This window comes from Hyperolius riggenbachi, chromosome 1 (genome assembly GCF_040937935.1).
Source record: "Hyperolius riggenbachi isolate aHypRig1 chromosome 1, aHypRig1.pri, whole genome shotgun sequence".
NCBI lineage: Eukaryota > Metazoa > Chordata > Amphibia > Anura > Hyperoliidae > Hyperolius > Hyperolius riggenbachi.
Window position 1 is genome coordinate 33,303,179 of NC_090646.1, and position 19,903 is coordinate 33,323,081.

Consider the following 19,903-nt stretch of genomic DNA (forward strand, 5'->3'; position numbering starts at 1 on the left):
AAAACCAGAACATCGGATAACATTAACAACAGGCAAAAGAGTAGTCTGAATAGCAGAGGATAAATACCAGACAGTCAGATAATGAGGAACAGAGAACAAGGAACAGATGACCAGAGTCACAGGCTACAGGCCACAATGCTCTAGCAGTTCTGTGATAGCAGAAGTAGCCTTTAAATGTGCTGACTAATCAGAATGTTCCAAGGATTCCACTCACAGGTGATCTAAAGCAGGGGTCCCCAACCTTTTCCGGCCCGGGGACCGCTTTCTGACAAATTTTTTTCCCAGGGCCCGCGTGGGAGGGGGGTGGTTATAGTGGACAGTGTCGTACGCGGTAGGTTACCGGGGGGGGGGGGGGGGGTGTAGGGGTGGAGGCTGGGGTGCAGTGGCATAGCTTGCATAGTTGCCCCAGTATAGGGGGTTTAGTATCCCCAGTATGGCTAGTGTAATTACCCCAGTATAGCTAGTATAGTTCCCCAGTATGGGTAGTATAGTGCCTCAGTATAGCTAGTATAGTGCCCAGTATAGCTAGTATAGTGCCCAGTATGGCTAGTATAGTGACCCAGTATGGGTAGTATAGTGCCCAGTATGGGTAGTATAGTGCCCCAGTATAGATAGTATAGTGCCCAGTATAGATAATATAGTGCCCAGTATAGCGAGTATAGTGCCCAGTATGGGTAGTATACTGCCCAGTATAGCTAGTACAGTGCCCAGTATAGCTAGTATAGTGCCCAGTATGGGTAGTATAGTGCCCAGTATAGTGCCCAGTATGGCTAGTATAGTGCCCAGTATGGCTAGTATAGTGCCCAGTATGGTTAGTATAGTGCCCACCCAGTATGGCTATTATAGTGCCCATAGTGCCCAGTATGGCTAGTATAGTGCCCAGTATGGCTAGTATAGTGCCCAGTATAGCTAGTATAGTGCCCAGTATAGCTAGTATAGTGCCCAGTATGGCTAGTATAGTGCCCATAGTGCCCAGTATAGCTAGTATAGTGCCCAGTATGGCTAGTATAGTGCCCATGGTGCCCAGTATAGCTAGTATAGTGCCCAGGAAAGCTAGTATAGTGCCCAGTATAGCTAGTATATTGCTCAGTATGGCTAGTATAGTGCCCAGTATGGGTAGTATAGTGCCCAGTATAGCTAGTATAGTGCCCAGTATGGCTAGTATAGTGCCCAGTATAGCTAGTATAGTGCCCAGTATGGCTAGTATAGTGCCCAGTACGGCGAGTATAGTGCCCGCCCAGTATGGCTATTATAGTGCCCATAGTGCCCAGTATGGCTAGTATAGTGCCCAGTATGGCTAGTATAGTGCCCAGTATACGTGGTATAGTGCCCAGTATAGCTAGTATAGTGCCCAGTATGGCTAGTATAGTGCCCATAGTGCCCAGTACAGCTAGTATAGTGCCAAGTATGGCTAGTATAGTGCCCAGTATAGCTAGTATAGTGCCCAGTATAGCTAGTATAGTGCCCAGTATGGCTAGTATAGTGCCCATAGTGCCCAGTATAGCTAGTATAGTGCCCAGTATGGCTAGTATAGTGCCCATAGTGCCCAGTATGGCTAGTATAGTGCCCAGTATTGCTAGTATATTGCCCAGTATGGGTAGCATAGTGCCCAGTATGGGTAGTATAGTGCCCCAGTATAGATAGTATAGTGCCCACTGTAGATAATATAGTGCCCAGTATAGCTAGTATAGTGCCCAGTATGGGTAGTATACTGCCCAATATAGCTAGTATAGTGCCCAGTATAGCTAGTATAGTGCCCAGTATGGGTAGTATAGTGCCCAGTATAGCTAGTATAGTGCCCAGTATGGCTAGTATAGTGCCCAGTATATCTAGTATAGTGCCCAGTATGGCTAGTATAGTGCCCAGTACGGCGAGTATAGTGCCCGCCCAGTATGGCTATTATAGTGCCCATAGTGCCCAGTATGGCTAGTATAGTGCCCAGTATGGCTAGTATTGTGCCCAGTATACGTGGTATAGTGCCCAGTATAGCTAATATAGTGCCCAGTATGGCTAGTATAGTGCCCATAGTGCCCAGTACAGCTAGTATAGTGCCAAGTATGGCTAGTATAGTGCCCATAGTGCCCAGTATAGCTAGTATAGTGCCCAGTATAGCTAGTATAGTGCCCAGTATAGCTAGTATATTGCCCAGTATGGCTAGTATAGTGCCCAGTATAGCTAGTACAGTGCCCATAGTGCCCAGTATAGCTAGTATAGTGCCCAGTATTGCTAGTATATTGCCCAGTATGGGTAGCATAGTGCCCAGTATGGCTAGTATAGTGTCCAGTATAGCTAGTATAGTGCCCATAGTGCCTAGTATAGCTAGTATAGTGCCCAGTATAGCTAGTATATTGCCCAGTATGGGTAGTATAGTGCCCAGTATAGCTAGTATAGTGCCTAGTATAGCTAGTATAGTGCCCAGTATCGGTAGTATAGTGCCCAATATAGCTAGTATAGTGCCCAGTATAGCTAGTATAGTGCCCAGTATGGCTAGTATAGTGCCCAGTACGGCGAGTATAGTGCCCGCCCAGTATGGCTATTATAGTGCCCATAGTGCCCAGTATGGCTAGTATAGTGCCCAGTATACGTGGTATAGTGCCCAGTATAGCTAGTATAGTGCCCAGTATGGCTAGTATAGTGCCCATAGTGCCCAGTACAGCTAGTATAGTGCCAAGTATGGCTAGTATAGTGCCCATAGTGCCCAGTATAGCTAGTATAGTGCCCAGTATAGCTAGTATATTGCCCAGTATGGCTAGTATAGTGCCCAGTATAGCTAGTACAGTGCCCATAGTGCCCAGTATAGCTAGTATAGTGCCCAGTATTGCTAGTATATTGCCCAGTATGGGTAGCATAGTGCCCAGTATAGCTAGTATAGTGCCCATAGTGCCTAGTATAGCTAGTATAGTGCCCAGTATAGCTAGTATATTGCCCAGTATGGGAAGTATAGTGCCCAGTATAGCTAGTATAGTGCCTAGTATAGCTAGTATAGTGCCCAGTATCGGTAGTATAGTGCCCAATATAGCTAGTATAGTGCCCAGTATGGTTAGTATAGTGCCCATAGTGCCCAGTATAGCTAGTATAGTGCCCAGTATAGCTAGTATAGTGCCCAGTATGGGTAGTATAGTGCCCAGTATGGGTAGTATAGTGCCCAGTATAGCTAGTATAGTGCCAAGTATAGCTAGTATATTGCCCAGTAGGGGTAGTATAGTGTCCAGTATGGGTAGTATAGTGCCCAGTATGGCTAGTATAGTGCCCAGAATAGCTAGTATAGTGCCCCAGTATAGCTAGTATAGTGCCCCAGTGGGTAGGTAGTGCCCCAGTATAGCTGTGCCCCCCTCCCCCCATTCCCCCAGGGCCGCCGCTGCTGTTAACTTAGCTGGCGGCCGCTTCCTTATATTCCCTTCTCCTGCGTGCTTTTTGGATTCCCAGCAGCGTGCCCTGCGGCTGCTGTGATGAGGCAGGAAGAAGGAGAGCGGCTTCCTGTAGCGGCGATGTTTATCACCATTACTATGGGAACCGCTCTCCTGCTTCCAGCCTCCTCAGAGCAGCCACGGGGCACGCTGCTGGGAATCTAAATAGCACGCAGGAGAAGGGAATATAAGGAAGCGGCCGCCAGCAAAGGTAACAGCAGCGGTGGCCGCGGGGGAGCAGGGGGGGGGAGCAAGAGGACAGACCCGCGACCCAACTGCAAACGCCCCACGGAGCAGCAGTGGGCCGCGGACCGGTGGTTGGCAACCCCCGATGTAAACGACCGCCCAATTCCAGATGAGCAGAACAAAATTTGCTGGTGGACAGAGGAATTCCATACAAAAGATAGAAAGTTAGGCACCCAAAGGATAGTTGGTAGCGATGGTGTATTTACTTTCCCACAAACACAATGCCAAAGACCGCAAAGCTCACAAACTTGGTCACTGAGCAAGTGTGCGTTCGGGTGGGCGCACCCAACACCAGCCAAATACAGTACATACCTGGGCAATGACGGGCCATCAGCTAGTAATATAATAAAAATTACCACAAGTGCACTTCAATAAATGCTAATGGTTTAACACCTCTATAAACATAAAACACAATTCAGTAAGAGGTAGCGCCACATGATCAGTCCTATTACATGACTGCCATAGATACATCCACACTGCTGAGGAACATTTTTTTCCTTTCCCAACAATATCCACATCAACAGGGCAAAAATAGGATAGCCACCACTAGAGATGACCCGAACAGTTCGCCGGCGAACGGTTCCAGGGAACTTCCGGTGGTTCGCGTTTGTCATGTAAGGCAAACTTTTCCGGAAGTTCAGTTCGCCCTCATAGTGCACCATTAGGGTCAACTTTGACCCTCTACATCACAGTCAGCAGGCACAGTGTAGCCAATCAGGCTACACTCTCTCCTGGAGCCACCCCCCCCCCCCCTTATATAAGGCAGGCTCCGCCAGCCATTACACTCACTCGTGTGCCTGCAATAGTGAGAGAAGGGACAGTTGCTGGCAGACTCTCATAGGGAAAAATTAGTTAGGCTGTTATAGGCTTGTTAGCTTGCTCCTGGCTGATTCCTATTGCTAAAATGGCACCCCACAACAGCTCTTTTGAGAGCTAATCTTGTTCTTGTGATCTATTTTTTTCTGTGTGTCCCACTGACACTTGTGTTGCATAGACAGAATTGCTGTTTCATACTGTGTGTGTGCCACTGCCAGGCCCAGCACATTCAGTGACTACCTGTGTGTGTGTGACAGCAGGTGCACATTGTAATACCCATTACTGCATATACCTACCTACCTGTTGTTCACAGTGCACCCACTGCATCATTGCATATACCTACCTGTTGTGTTTAGTGAACCCACCTCATCACTGCATATACCTACCTGTTGTGTTCAGTGAACCCACCTCATCACTGCATATACCTACCAGTTGTGTTGAGTGCACCCACCTCATCACCGCATATACCTACCTATTGTGTTCAGTGAACCCACCTCATCTCTGCATATACCTACCTGCTGTGTTGAGTGCACCCACCTCATCACCGCATATACCTACGTATTGTGTTCAGTGAACCCACCTCATCACTGCATATACCTATCTGTTGTGTTCAGTGAACCCACCTCATCACTGCATATATCTACCTGTTATGTTCAGTGAACCCACCTCATCACTGCATATACCTACCTGTTGTGTTCAGTGGCACGCTTTGCGGACATTCAGCGGAGAAACAACTTGCCGGTGAGACGCTTGATATATGATAGCCCGACTCGCTGGAATTTGACCCTGGTCATGTTCTCTCGTCTGCTAGAACAGGAGTAAGCCGTCACCCAGTACCTTTACAATTACAGTAGAAGGACACAATCTGGGGAGATGGGGATGTTGTGGCCCAATAACTGGACACTGATGCGAAATGCATGCAGGCTCATGAAGCCGTTTGAGGAGGTGACCAACCTGGTGAGTCGCAGTGAAGGCACCATCAGACTTGCCCTCCATAATAGATTCTCGTTAAAGGATTTAAAGTTGATTCATTTCACATACACAGCAGGGCCCCGAAAGTCCTCCTGTATTGTTATTTTTGTTCACTACCTCGGGACGGGCATGCCATGCCTGCTGCCTTCCTTGGATGTGTGGTGGTGGTAGCCGTTTCTTAGGCTCCAACTCCGGACCGGAATCGAACCAGGATTCCCCGGCCATTTCCCGTGGTCACTCACAATGGCAGACTTGCCCTCCATAACAGATTCTCGCCTCCTTGAGGAGGAGATCAACCTGGTGAGTCGCAGTGAAGGCACCATCAGACTTGCCCTCCATAACAGATTCTCGTTAAAGAAATTTAAAGTTGATTAATTTCACATATACAGCAGGGCCTCGAAAGTCCTCCGGTATTGTTATTTTTAGTAACTACCTTGGGACGTACATGCCATGCCTGCTGCCTTCCTCGGATGTGCGGGGGTGGTAGCCTTTTCTTAGGCTCCCACCTCGGACCGGAATTGAACCCTAATTCCCCGGCCATTACCCGTGGTCACTCGCAATGGCAGACTTTCCCTCCATAAGATTCGCGTTGCAGGTACTGAACAGCAAGCAGAACAAGTATTTAAAAAAATAGATGTAAGCTTTAACAATGGTAGAGAAAGAACCATTGAAAGTTGATAAGGCAGTCAGACATTACCTGACATCACCGAGTGAGGAAAAGCCATCTCGCCATGGTGCGCACCAGTCCAGCACAGCCATCACTACTCAAACAGCTGTTTGCGGTGCATTACACAGTGAGTTTGGTGTGTCAGTGTAAATCAGTACACTAATTACACTCCCTGATTGATGTGTACACATGCAAGATGTTTTAAAGCACTTTAGGCCTGCAATTTAGCATTTAATGTGATTTCTGCCCTTAAAGCGCTGCTTCGCGTCCAATTCCAGATTTTTCCCCGGGACTTTTGGCATCTATCCCACTCCGCCATGCCCCCCTCCAGGTGTTAGACCCCTTGAAACATCTTTACCATCACTTTTGTGGACAGCATAATTTTTTCTAGTTTTCAAAGTTCGCCTCCCCATTGAAGTCTATTGCGGATCGCAAAAGTTCGCGCGAACCGAACCTTTCGCGGAAGTTCGCGAACCAAAAATCGGAGGTTCGGGCCATCTCTAGCCACCACCACACCCGCAGAGTGACACTCACCATCCTCTTAGACACCCAAATAGTTCTAGTAGACCTTTGGGAGCATTATTAAGGTCCTCTCTCACCTCCTTGGCGCCTGTAAGGCCTTCAGATAGCAGTTAAGAAATCTTTCTCCCTTACATCCGACAGCATAAACTAGCCATGATGTTCTTGTCCAAACTGCACCTCAAATAGAAGCCTCTCATAGCATAAAACCGTAAAAGTTTAACAATTAAAAAAAGCAATTACGGAAATGATTTTTACATGGGCTCTCTATCTAATAACATGAACTATATCTTAAAATGATAAGTATGGCCAGTTGTCACTCCTGCGCTCGTGCACGCCGCCGGCCGCTCGCCCGGAGATCAATGAACGGGAAAAAACATTCCCGTTCGTTGATCTAAGCCCCCCCACCCCCGCAATGATCGGCTGCTTCTATGAGAAACAGCGCGATCATTGTGGAAAAAAAGAAGTTTCCCAGCCTCATTGTTCTTCCTGTAAGCATCCTTCCAACGCTTACAGGTCGCATGAGCAAAAAGTTACTGTGGCCATCTTGTGGCCAAATAGTAAAACTACACCCTAAAGCATTTTTCATATACAAATACATTAGTTTTACACTATAAATTAACTCATTACCTCCCACACCAATTTTTTTTTTTTGTAATGAAAAAAAAAATTACAAAAAAAAAAAATACATAAATAGTTACCTTAGGGACTGAACTTTTAAAATATTTATGTCAAGAGGGTATAACACTGTTACTTTATAAACTATGGGCTTGTAATTAGGGATGGACGCAAAACTGAAAAAAATGCACCTTTATTTCCAAATAAAATATTGGCGCCAAACATTGTGATAGGGACATAATTTAAATAGTTTTATAACTGGGACAAATGGGCAAATAAAATTCATGGGTTTTAACTACAGTAGCGTTCATTATTTAAAAACTATAATGGCCAAAACCTGAAAAATAATGAATTTCTTCCCAAATGTTTTCTTATTTTCCCATTAAAACACATTTAGAATAAAATAATTCTTAGCATAATGTCCCACCTAAAGAAAGCCTAATTGGTGGCGAAAAAAACAAGATATACTGTAGTTAGTTTCATTGTGATAAGTAATGATAAAGTTATAGACGAATGAATGGAAGGAGCGCTGAAAGGTGAAAATTGCTCTGGTGTTTCAGGGGTAAAACCCCTCAGTGGTGAAGTGGTTAAAAAGGAACAATACAATACCAACTGGTAATGGGTAATTTGGGTGCCAGAGGAGCCACACAAGTTTGGATGACCCCTCTGCACCAGTGCCCTCTTTACACCCGCTATTTGTAGCTGTTTGTATAGTGTATTCATTTTTATGAACTTTTTCTATTGTATTTTTTTCTATTTTATATATATATATATATATATATATATATATATATATATATATATATATATATATATATATATATCTATATATATAAAATCGGATGTATGTATGTATGTGTGTGTGTGTGTATGTGTGTGTGTGTGTGTGTATGTGCCGCGATCACGCAAAAACGGCTTGACCGATTTGAACGAAACTTGGTATGCAGATGCCTTACTACCTGGGATGATATGTTCTGGGGGTCTCGCGCCCCCCCTGCACACCTGGGCGGAGCTACAAACAGCAAATCAGATTTCACCCATTCATGTCAATGGAAAAAATGGAAAAGGCTGCCATTCTCACAGTAATCAAGCCAGAGTCCCCACACTTGGCACAGGTGGTCACTTGGTGACCGAGGTTACAAATCCAGAAAAAGTGGGCGGAGCATAAAACAGCCAATTAAATTTCAGCCATTCATTTTAAATGGGAAAATCTAAACTGCAGCCATTCTTACACTCGCAGGGTTTTCAAACTTGGCACACTTGGTCACTGGGTGACTGGGATTAATATTCAGGAAAGTGGGTGGAGCCTACAACAGCCAATCAAAATTCACCTATTGATTTTCAAGGGGAATATTTAAATTGCTGCCATTCTTACACTGTTAATGGCAGAGGCTTCAAACTTGCTACAGTCAGTCTTTGGGTGACTGGGGTCCAAATTCTCTAAAGGGGCGGGGTCACAAACAGCCAATCAGATTTCCTTGGTGGATAAACTGCTTCTATTCACACATATTTGATGCCGGGGACCTAAAAGCTCACAAACTTGGTCATTGAGTGACTGTGTGTCCAGGTTACAAAAAGTGGGTGGAGCCTACAACAGCCAAACAAAATTCACCTATTTATTTTCAAGTGGAATATTTAAATTGCTGCCATTCTTACACTGTTAATGGCAGAGGCTTCAAACTTGCTACAGTCAGTCTTTGGGTGACTGGGGTCCAAATTCACTAAAGGGGCGGGGTCAAAAACAGCCAATCAGATTTCCTTGGTGGATAAACTGCTTCTATTCACACATTTTTGATGCCGGGGACCTAAAAGCTCACAAACTTGGTCATTGAGTGACTGTGTGTCCAGGTTACAAAAAGTGGGTGGAGCCTACAACAGCCAAACAAAATTCACCTATTTATTTTCAAGTGGAATATTTAAATTGCTGCCATTCTTACACTGTTAATGGTAGAGGCTTCAAACTTGCTACAGTCAGTCTTTGGGTGACTGGGGTCCAAATTCACTAAAGGGGCGGGGTCAAAAACAGCCAATCAGATTTCCTTGGTGGATAAACTGCTTCTATTTACACATTTTTGATGCCAGGAACGTAAAAGCTCACAAACTTGGTCATTGAGTGTCCAGGTTACAAAAAATGGGCGGAGCCAAAAACAGCTTTTACTGGGAAAATATAAACTGCAGCCATTCTTACACCGTTATTGGCAGGGTTCTCAAACTTTGCACAGTTGGGCACTGGGTGAATGAGATTAAGGTTTTGGAAGGTAGGTGGAGCCTACAACAGCCAATAAAAATTCACCTTTCGATTTTCAAAGGGAATATTTAAGCTGCTACCATTCTTATACTGTTAATAGCAGATGCCTCAAACCTGGTACAGTTGGTCACTAGGGTTCAAATTCAGTAAGGGGGCGGAGCCACAAACAGCCAATCAGATTTGTTTATTTTTCAATAGGAATTGATACCATGGACCCCAAAGCTGATAAACTTGATAATTGAGTGACTGTATGTCAAGGTTAGAAAAAGTGGGCGGCGCCACCAACTTAATTGTTTACATGGCAGGGTTCCCAAACTTGGCATAGGTGGTCACACTTGGCACAGGTGGTCACTTGGTGACCGAGGTTACAAATCCAGAAAAAGGCGGCGGAGCATAAAACAGCCAATTAAATTTCAGCCATTCATTTTAAATGGGAAAATCTAAACTGCAGCCATTCTTACACTCGCAGGGTTTTCAAACTTGGCACAATTGGCCACTAGGTGACTGGGATTAATATTCAGAAATGTGGGTGGAGCCTAAAACAGCCAATCAAAATTCACCTATTGATTTTCAAGGGGAATATTTACATTGCTACCATTCTTACACTGTTAATGGCAGAGGCCTCAAACCTGATACAGTCAGCTATTGGGTGACTGGGGTCCAAATTCACTAAAGGGGGTGGAGCCACAAACAGCCAATCAGATTTTTTACATTGATTTCAGCCATTCTGTTATTGGCAGGGTTCTCAAATTTGACACAGTTGGCCACTGGGTGACTGGGACTAATATTCAGGAAAGTGGGTGGAGCCTACAGCAGCCAATCAAAATTCACCTTTTGATTTTCAAGGTGAATATTTATATTCCTGCCATTCATACACTCTTAATGGCAGAGGCCTCAATTCTGGTACAGTCAGTCACTGGGAGACTGGGGTTTAAATTCTGAAAAGGGAGCGGGCCAAAAACAGCCAATCAGATTTGTTTCATTTTAATGGTAAAATGCAACTAATTGATGCCAAAGACCCCACAGCTCATAAACTTGGTCATTGAGTGACTGTATGTCAAGATTAGAAATAGTGGGCAGAGCCAAAAACAACTAACTTTTTACATGGGAAAGTATACATTGCAGCTATTCTTACACTGTTAATGGCAGGGTTCTCAAACTTGACACAGTTGGTCACTGGGGGACTAGGATTAATATTCAGAAAGTAGGTGGAGTCTACAAGAGCCAATCAAAATTCACCTATTGATTTTCAAGGGGAATATTGAAAGTGCTGTAATTCTTACACTGTTGATGGCAGAGGCCTCAAACCTGCTACAGTCGGTCATCAAGTGACTGGGGTTCAAATTCACTAAAGGGCCGGAGCCACAAACAGCCAATCAGATTTGCTTTTCTGGATAAACTGCTTCCATTCACACAATTTTGATGCCAGGAAACCAAAAGCTCACAAACTTGGTCATTGAGTAGTGACTGTGTGTCAAAGTTACAAAAAGTGGGCAGAGCTAAACACAAATTTCACTGGGAAAATGTAGACTGCAGTCCTTTTTACACTGTTTATGGCAGGGTTCCCAAATTTTGCCCAGATGGTCACTGGGTGACTGAGATTAATATTCACAGAAGTGGGTGGAGCCTATAATAGCCAATCAAAATTCACCTGTTGATTTTCAAGGGGAATATTTAAATTGCTGCCATTTTTACACTGGTAACAGCAGATGCCTCAAACCTGCTACAGTTGGTCATTGAGTGACTGGGGTTCAAATGCTGGAGAGGGGCGCAGCCACAAATAGCCAATCTGATTAGTTTAATTTCTATGGGAATATACAAATTATTGATGCTAAAGACCCCAAAGATCACAAACTTGGTCATTGAGTGTTTGTGCGTTAGGGTTAGAAAAAGTGGGCAGAACCAACACCAGTCAAATACATACCCGGGCAACGCTGGGTCATCAGTGGGTGGAGACAAATACAAATTTCACTGGGAAAATATAAACTGCAGCTATTCTTACACTATTAATGGCAAGGTTCTTAAACTTTGCACAGTTGGACACTCAGTGAATGAGATTAATATTCAGAAAAGTGGGTGGAGCCTACAAAAGTGAATAAAGCTTCACCTATTGCTTTTCAAGGGAATATTTAAATGCTACTATTCTTGCACTGTTAATGGCACAGGCCTCAAACCTGGTACAGTTGGTCATTGGGTGACTGGGGTTCAAATTCAGAAAAGGGGGTGGAGCCACAAACAGCCCATCAGATTTTTTCATTTCAATGCAAATGATTGATGCCAAAGACCACAAAGCTCACAAACTTGGTCATTGAGTAATTGTGTGTTAGCGTTAGAAAAAGTGAGTGGGTGAAGCCGACACCAGCCAAATACATACCCGGGCAACGCCGGGCAATCAGCTAGTATATATATATATATATACTAGCCGACCCGCGGCGTAGCATACGCCGCATAAGAGGGTAAAGGGCAGGAAGGGAGTCCCCCGTGTGTGCTCTACCTCCAGTTTAAGCTCAGCAGGAACCCCCCCTCACCTGGGTCCCCCATGTGCACTTCCCCTCCAGCTTAAGCTCAGCAGGAAACCCCCCCCCTCACCTGGGTCCCCCATGTGCACTCCCCCTCCAGCTTAAGCTCAGCAGGAACCCCCCCTCACCTGGGTCCCCCATGTGTGCTCTATCTCCAGATTAAGCTCAGCAGGAACCCCCCCTCACCTGGGTCCCCCATGTGCGTTCCCCCTCCTGCTTAAGCACAGTAGCAGCCGCCACTATTAGTAAGAGGCAGCAGGCGGGGATGACTCACCTCTTCCGTGTTCCATCGTGCGTTCAACTGTCGTCACTTCCTGCAATACCGCACACTGTATTGGTGCAATCTGCCTTTTTAAAACAGAAGGAAATCTGCAATAATTCAACTATAAGTGAACATTTGTGGTTACCCACAATGCACTGCTACTAAATATGCAAATTACCTCTTTTCCCCATTGGTAAGCCAAGCAAGCATCCAGAGCTGCTGGCGTATAGCAAGCATATAGCTTTAAATTTTACACAGTTATATCAAACCAACATGTAGACAGCCTGTTTCAGACTTTTGGTCCTCATCAGTACATGGCAGGAATTGATACAGCTGTATGAGCTAGGGCTTGGACCAGTACAACAGAGTAACCAAGCAGCTCAGGGTGACCCAAACCACTCGTAATGTATAAGGGGATAATAGGGATCAAACAGACCTCCTACTAAAAAAAAGCAAAGCTTGGTGTAATTTGCCTTCCTAAAACAGAAGGAAATATGCAATAATTCAGCTATAAGTGAACATTTGTGGTTAACCAACAATACACTGCTACTAAATATGCAAATTATTCTTTTCACCCTTAGGAAGCCAAGCAAGCATCCAGAACCACTGGTGTATAGCAAGCCTATAGCTTTAAATTTTACACAGCCATATCAAAACCACATGTGACAGCCTGGTTCAGACTTTTGGTCCTCATCTGTACATGGCAGGGATTGATAAGGCTGTATGAGATAGGGCTTGGACCAGTACAACAGAGTAACCAAGCAGCTCAGGGTGACCCAAACCACTCGGAATGTATAGATAGATAAAAGGGACCAAAAAGACCTTCTACTAAAAAAATCAAAGCTTGGTGTAATTTGCCTTCTTAAAACAGAAGAAAATCTGCAATAACTCAGCTATAAGTAAACATTTGTGATTACCCACAATGCACCACTACTGCAAATTATTCTTTTTCACTCTTAGAAAGTCAAGCAAGCCTATAGCTTCGAGTTTTACACAGTCATACCAAACCCACATGTGACAGCCTATTTCAGACTTTTGGTCCTCATCAGTACATAGCAGGGCTTGATAAGGCTGTATGAGATAGGGCTTGGACCAGTACAACAGAGTAACCAAGCAGCTCAGGGTGACCCAAACTACTAAGAATGTATAGGAGGATAAAAGAGACCAAAAAGCCCTCCTACTAAAAAAAAAAGCAAAGCTTGGTGTAATTTTCCTTCTTAAAACAGAAGCAAATCTGCAATAATTCAGCTATAAGTGAACATTTGTGGTTACCCACAATGCTACTGAATATGCAAATTATCCCTCTTTGCCCTTGCTTTGAGATGACACTACTTCTTCTTCTTGCTTGGACCAGCCCTGGGGGCAGGGCGCTACTTCTTCTTCTTGCTTGAAGGTTGAGGCACTTACTGTATTATATATATAGAAATATATATATATATATATATATATATATATATATATATATATATATATATATATGAATTATTTTTAATATTGTATTTTTTCAAAAAAATTTGAAAAAAACTTTTCCTTGTTTCCACTATTCTTCTTAACATACTTAGCAAATTTGGTGTTAATGGCAGGTATAAGGGCACTGCTAATAACCACTAAAGGTGGCACCATTGACTTCAATGCACTTCCCACCTTAATCTGATGGTAAATTCGCACAAATGTAAAAGACAAATTTAAAAAGCAAAATATGCCGCCATTCCACAAAAAAAGTTTGGTAAGTGAAAACAGACACATTTGTTGTAAGATTTAACTTTCAAATGTGCCTGCTCACCCGTAGTGATCACTAAAAAATCATTGTGCAGCATAAAGAAGAAATATGTAAGGATCTTTAAAACTGTAATTAAACAATGAATGCTGATCATCTTTAAGCCTTCTTTAATCTTAATTTAAAGGGACTCCGAGCAGTGCAGAAACTATAGAAAGATGCATATCATTTTAAAGCTCTCTTTCTCCTCTTTCCAATGATATATAAACCGCCACCCTACGCCTTTTAGTTTTCGCTATTTTCGCGATTGAAATTGCCGCGACCGCTATTTCACTCGCAAAAATAGAGAAAACTAAAAGGTGTAGGGCGACGATTTAGTCGCCAGAAAGAGGAGAAAGAGAGCTTTAAAATGATATCCATCTTTCCATAGTTACTTGTATTACACAGGGCGACTTTTTCCTAAAGTCAGCAGCTCCATTCTGCTGAATGGAGCTGCTGACACTGGAGAAAATGTCGTCCTCTGTAATACAAGTAACTATGGAAAGATGGATATCATTTTAAAGCCCACTTTCTCCTCTTTCTGACGACCCCTAAATCGTCACCCTATGCCTTTTAGTTTTCTCTATTTATGCGATTGAAATCGCGACCGCTGCAATTTCAATCGCGAAAATAGCGAAAACTAAAAGGCGTAGGGCAGCGGTTTATATATCATTGGAAAGAGGAGAAAGAGAGCTTTAAAATTATATGCATCTTTCCATAGTTTCTGCACTGCTCGGAGTCCCTTTAAGGACAATTGCATTGCATGCATGTATATAAAATTTACAATTTACCCAGATTAAAATGCATTATAAATGACTTTTTCCCTATGTTGCTGTCACTACTAGAAGGTAGTAAATATCTTAAAGGTTTTTGACTATTTTCCTATATTAATTTTAAAAACACTCCCTAGGAAAGATCTATACAAAGATATTGGCCATTCTCCCTATTTGTTTGCACAGTACCTTGACAGTTGGACTAAGCAATGGCCATTTTGCAACTGCTTTGGACAATGAAGAAATCCCTGAGAATACTACATGAGAAGATAGGCTAGTTCAATATTTTTTTCAGATTTTTATTTTCTAACAACAACATAAAAAAACATAATTTAAAGTGCAGTTTACTCTGGTACAAATGCAAATCTGTAGCTAATCATAAATATACATTTAAATTTTTTTTGTGGTAGTTGTCCTTTAAAGGACTACTGGAGGGGTCGGGGGAAAAAGAGTTGACCTTACCCGGGGCTTCTAATGGTCCCCCGCAGACGGCCTGTGCCCAGTCACTGATGGTCCGGTCCCCGCCTCCAGTTCACTTCTGGAATTTCTGACTTTATATTTGGAAAACCACTGCGCCTGTTTGGCCATGTCCTCTCTCCCGTTGACGTCACCAGGAGCACACTGTGCAGGCACAGACCATACTGGGCCTGCACAATACACTCCTGACAAAGTCAGCGGGTAAGGGCGTGGCCAAGCAGGCGCAGTGGTTTTCCGACTTTAAAGGATAACTGAGGTGACATGTGACATGATGAGATAGACATGTGCATATACAGTGCCAAGGACACAAATAGCTATGCTGTGTTATTTTTTTCTTTCTCTGTCTGAAAGAGTGAAACATCAGGTATGCAAGTGACAGTTTCTGCGTGGGCCGGGATCAGGTCGTACTGGGACAGACTATAACATAACCCTCATGATAAGCAATTACAGCCATAAAACACTTTCCTGACAGTAAAGGGTTTCTTAAAGCGGGAAAAAGATAAAAAGGATCAATATTTCATAGATTTGAGCTCTGGCATACTTTAATGAAGGTGTCATTGAACAGAGATAATGAAACAGTAAAAACTTTAAAACTAAATTTAAATATAAAATAAAACAGTGGGATATCTAAAAAAGTATTTTTTAGGAGAAGAAGGATAGATAAAATTGTTTTTCACATTATTGTATTTTCACCTCGGCTGTCCTTTAACCACTTCAGGACCACAGTGCTAAACCCCCCTAAAGACCAGGCTGTTTTTTTTAATAATTGGCCACTGCAGATTTAAGGCCAAGCTGCAGGGCCATGCAACACAGCACACAAGTGATCCCCCCCTCCCTTTTCCCCCAACCAATAGAGCTCTCTGTTGGGGGGGGGGGGGTCTGATCACTCCACACACAGTTGTTTATTTTTTTTAATAAATATATATTTTTTAATAAAAATGGCTTTTTTTATTTTGATTCCCCTGTTCCCTCCCTCCCCCCGCCAGCCAATCAGGGTGATCAGCTGTCATAGGCTTCAGCCTATGACAGCCGATCACTCCCCAGCCTCAGGAGGGCTGCTGCTGATCGAAGCGCTGTACATGTAAATAGACGGCGATTACGCCATCTAACAGTCTTCCAAACGGACTTCCGAGCGGCGATCGCCCTCTGAGCAGGAGATGCACGCGCATCCTGCGCACGTTCTACTGCAAACTGCAGCCCCAAGACTTGATGCCAATCGGCGTTAGGCGGTACTGGGGCTGCCGCTGTGACCACACCCATGGGCGTGGAGTGGTCTTAAGGTAGCTAAAGTCGGAAATTCTAAGAGTGAACTGGAGGCCGGGACAGAAGCATCAGTGAGTGGCTGCGTGGGCACAGGACGTCTGCGGGGGACCATTAGAAGCCCTGGGTAAGTTCAACTCTTTTTCCTCCTACCTCCCTACAGTACTCCTTTAAGTAAACTCATACAATTAGCATAGCTCCTCCTTGGAAACACTGATCAGCCTACTATGTAGCCAAATTCTGGGCTTAAGCAGGGAAAGGGCCAAGAAAACTCGGTGTCAGATTCTCAAAAACAATGTCAAGGCAAAGGATCAATATAATGACTAGAAAAGTTATATTCATAAAGATAAGTGCATCGTACATCTTCCTCTTATTTCTGGTTTCCTCCAGCGATTGTGGAAAACCATAAACAATCCAAATAGGAAAGAAAAAATAATAGCTTTTCTCTCTACCTGATTTTCATCTCTCATCTTTTTTTCTCTTTTTCAGGTGAATTTCATATTTTTTATTTTCTGTTAACTTCATAAACATACACCAGACCTAAATATTATTCTCGTAATAGAATTAAAGTAAACCTAAGACAAGTAAAGAGAAAAGTTTTATACAAACCCGGGGCTTTCTCCTTCAGGCTGTTCGGTCCCTCACCGTCCTCCTCCACTGCCTGGATCCTCTGCTAGACGGCCTGGTAACTTCGCAAGTCGGGGCATACTGCACATCGTGTTCCGGTTGCCAGGAGAGTTCTGCACCTGCACAGTATGACTGCATAATGTGGAAGTGCACGTGGCCAGACTGCACATGCGTCATTTGTTCCCGACTTGCAAAGTAACCAGGCTGCCTAGCGGAGGATCCTGACAGAGTTGGAGGAGACTGGAGGAAGTCCCAGGTATGCATAAAATGTTTTTTTACTCACTTTACACTTTAACTACTAAAGGACCATGGGCTTAACCCCCCCAAGACCAGGTCAATTTTTACAAAATGGGCCACTGCAGCTTTAAGGCCTCGCTGCAGGGCCGCAAAACTCAGCAAACAAGTGATCCCCCCCCCCCCCCCTTTTCTCCCCACCAACAGAGTTTTAGGTCTGATCGTTCCCACAACCTTTATTTATTTTTTTGTAAATATGTATTTCTTTTATTTTTTAATAAATTTGCTTATTAGTTTAAATGTTTATCTAAGTCCCTCCTCCCTCCCCCAGCCAGTCATTCCCTGTGATCAGCTGTGATAGGCTTCAGCGGATCATCACTGAGCCTTCCAGGGGGACAGCCGTGTCACACGGGTGCCCTAGTACAGCACCTTCTTAGATCGCAGCACTGTACGGAGTAAATAGATGGTGGTTTCACCATCTAAAGCTGGCCACTAATGGTCCAATTTCTAGCAAAAAATCGTTCGAGCCATCAGAAATTCTGATCGGATTGGTTGTAAATAATCTCTATTGGTGGACACAATCGATTATGAACGAGTGAAAAAAATGTCGCCCAAATGAATTTTTGTCGAACGAAAATTTGGATTTTCTTGGTGGTCGTGATAGATAGGAAGCAATGATTGGTTAGTTGATGGTGTAGTGAACGATTTTTCATCCGATCAGAATTTCTGATCGCTCGAACGATTTTTCGCTAGAAATTGGACCGTTAGTTGCCAGCTTAACAGTCTCCTAGTGGCGATCACTGCTGGGAGACTGATGGCGGAGCAGAGTTCCATCAACCAAGCGGAGATGTGCTCGCATTGGTGCGCACAATCTCCTGCAAAACATGCCATCAGGAGCGTTAGGTGCTCTTGATGTGGTCTTAAAGAGGTTAAAGTATGCAATGTAATGAGTATCTGTAGTTTAAGTGACTATTTTATAAATTCAATGCTTTCTTCTAGAAGAGTATTAACATCATTAATGAGAATTATAAAATTTCAATCTACAACTATTTTTTTTATTTTTTATTTTATTTTATTGTAGCTGAATTTAATGTGGATTTTAATCATGTAATCTTTAACATCTCCATCACAGACCCATTCAAATCAATACATAAATTATTTTTAATACAAATTTTTATTCCAGATAGTGAAAGTTGCTTCAAATGTCCCGAGAAAGAGTGGCCAGATCAAAAGAAAGTGACTTGTATTCTCAAAACTTATGAATTTCTGTCCTATGACAATGATGTTCTGACTTTAATATTTTTACTTGTTACATTAGTACTTTTAGCTATGACACTCTTTATATTAGGGATGTATATTTATTACTGGAATACTCCAGTTGTGAAAGCCAATAACCGGACCGTGAGCTTCATTCTCCTGACCTCCATCCTGCTGAGCTTCCTCTGTGTCTTCTTGTTCCTCGGACGTCCTGTGGATATAACCTGCATGCTGAGACAAGTATCTTTTGGGGTCTTCTTTTCTATTGCTGTCTCTTCTGTTTTGACCAAGACTGTCACTGTCTGCATTGCCTTCAAAGCCACCAAACCTGGCAGCTACTGGAGAAAATGTGCCACAGTCAAAGTATCCAACACTTTGATCCTGATTTGTTCTTCTGTCCAATTTATGATTTGTGTCATTTGGCTATCATTATTTCCCCCTTATCAGGAGTACGACATGTACTCTTTACCTGGGAAGATCATCGTTCAGTGTAATGAGGGGTCAGTGATTAGCTTCTACTCCATGTTAGGTTATATGGGGTTTCTGGCAGCTGTGAGTTTTCTCCTGGCTTTCATGGTGAGGACATTACCGGACAGCTTTAATGAGGCCAAGTACATCACGTTCAGCATGCTGGTGTTCTGCAGTGTCTGGCTTGCCATGATCCCGGCCTATCTGAGTGCCAGAGGGAAATACATGGTGGCTGTGGAGGTATTCGCCATTCTGACCTCCAATGCTGGATTATTGACCTGCATATTTTTCCCAAAATGTTATATTATGCTTCTCAAACCTGAGCTCAACACTAGGAAAGAAATATGTAGCAGAAAATGGACCCCATAAAAACCAATAGTGCGCAATGCTAGATGTGAAATTGTTGTCTGTAGATTTAGTTTAACTAGTTCACCACTAAGGGTTTTTCCCCTTATGGACCAGAGCAATTTTCACCTACCAGTGCTCCTCCCATTAATTCACCAATAACTGTATTACTACTTATCACAACAAAACGAACTATAGCTTGTTTTTTAGTTTATAGGGAAAAAAAAACAATACAAAAGAAAAAAATAACACTTAAGCCTTGATTCACAAAAGAGTGCTAACTGTTAGCACGGCCGTTTTCACACGAATTTTCGCGCAAAATCGATACCGTTTTTGCGCAAAAATGTTATCGTTTCACACAAAAATTTGCGATCGCGCGCAATACGAAAATTCGCGCAAAAACGGCTGTGCTAACAGTCAGCACTCTTTTGT

The 19,903-nt window shown here is 43.3% G+C and overlaps 1 protein-coding gene across 1 annotated transcript in view; it reads left to right on the forward strand.

Annotated features, from left to right (window-relative positions):
* Positions 1-19,495, forward strand: part of LOC137545413 (vomeronasal type-2 receptor 26-like) — an 84,880-nt gene extending 65,385 nt beyond the window's left edge. The window contains exon 4 of the mRNA XM_068266643.1: positions 18,585-19,495. Coding sequence (XP_068122744.1) covers positions 18,585-19,495 — 911 coding nt within the window. The remainder of the gene's footprint in view (positions 1-18,584) is intronic.
* The last annotated feature ends 408 nt before the right edge of the window (positions 19,496-19,903 follow it).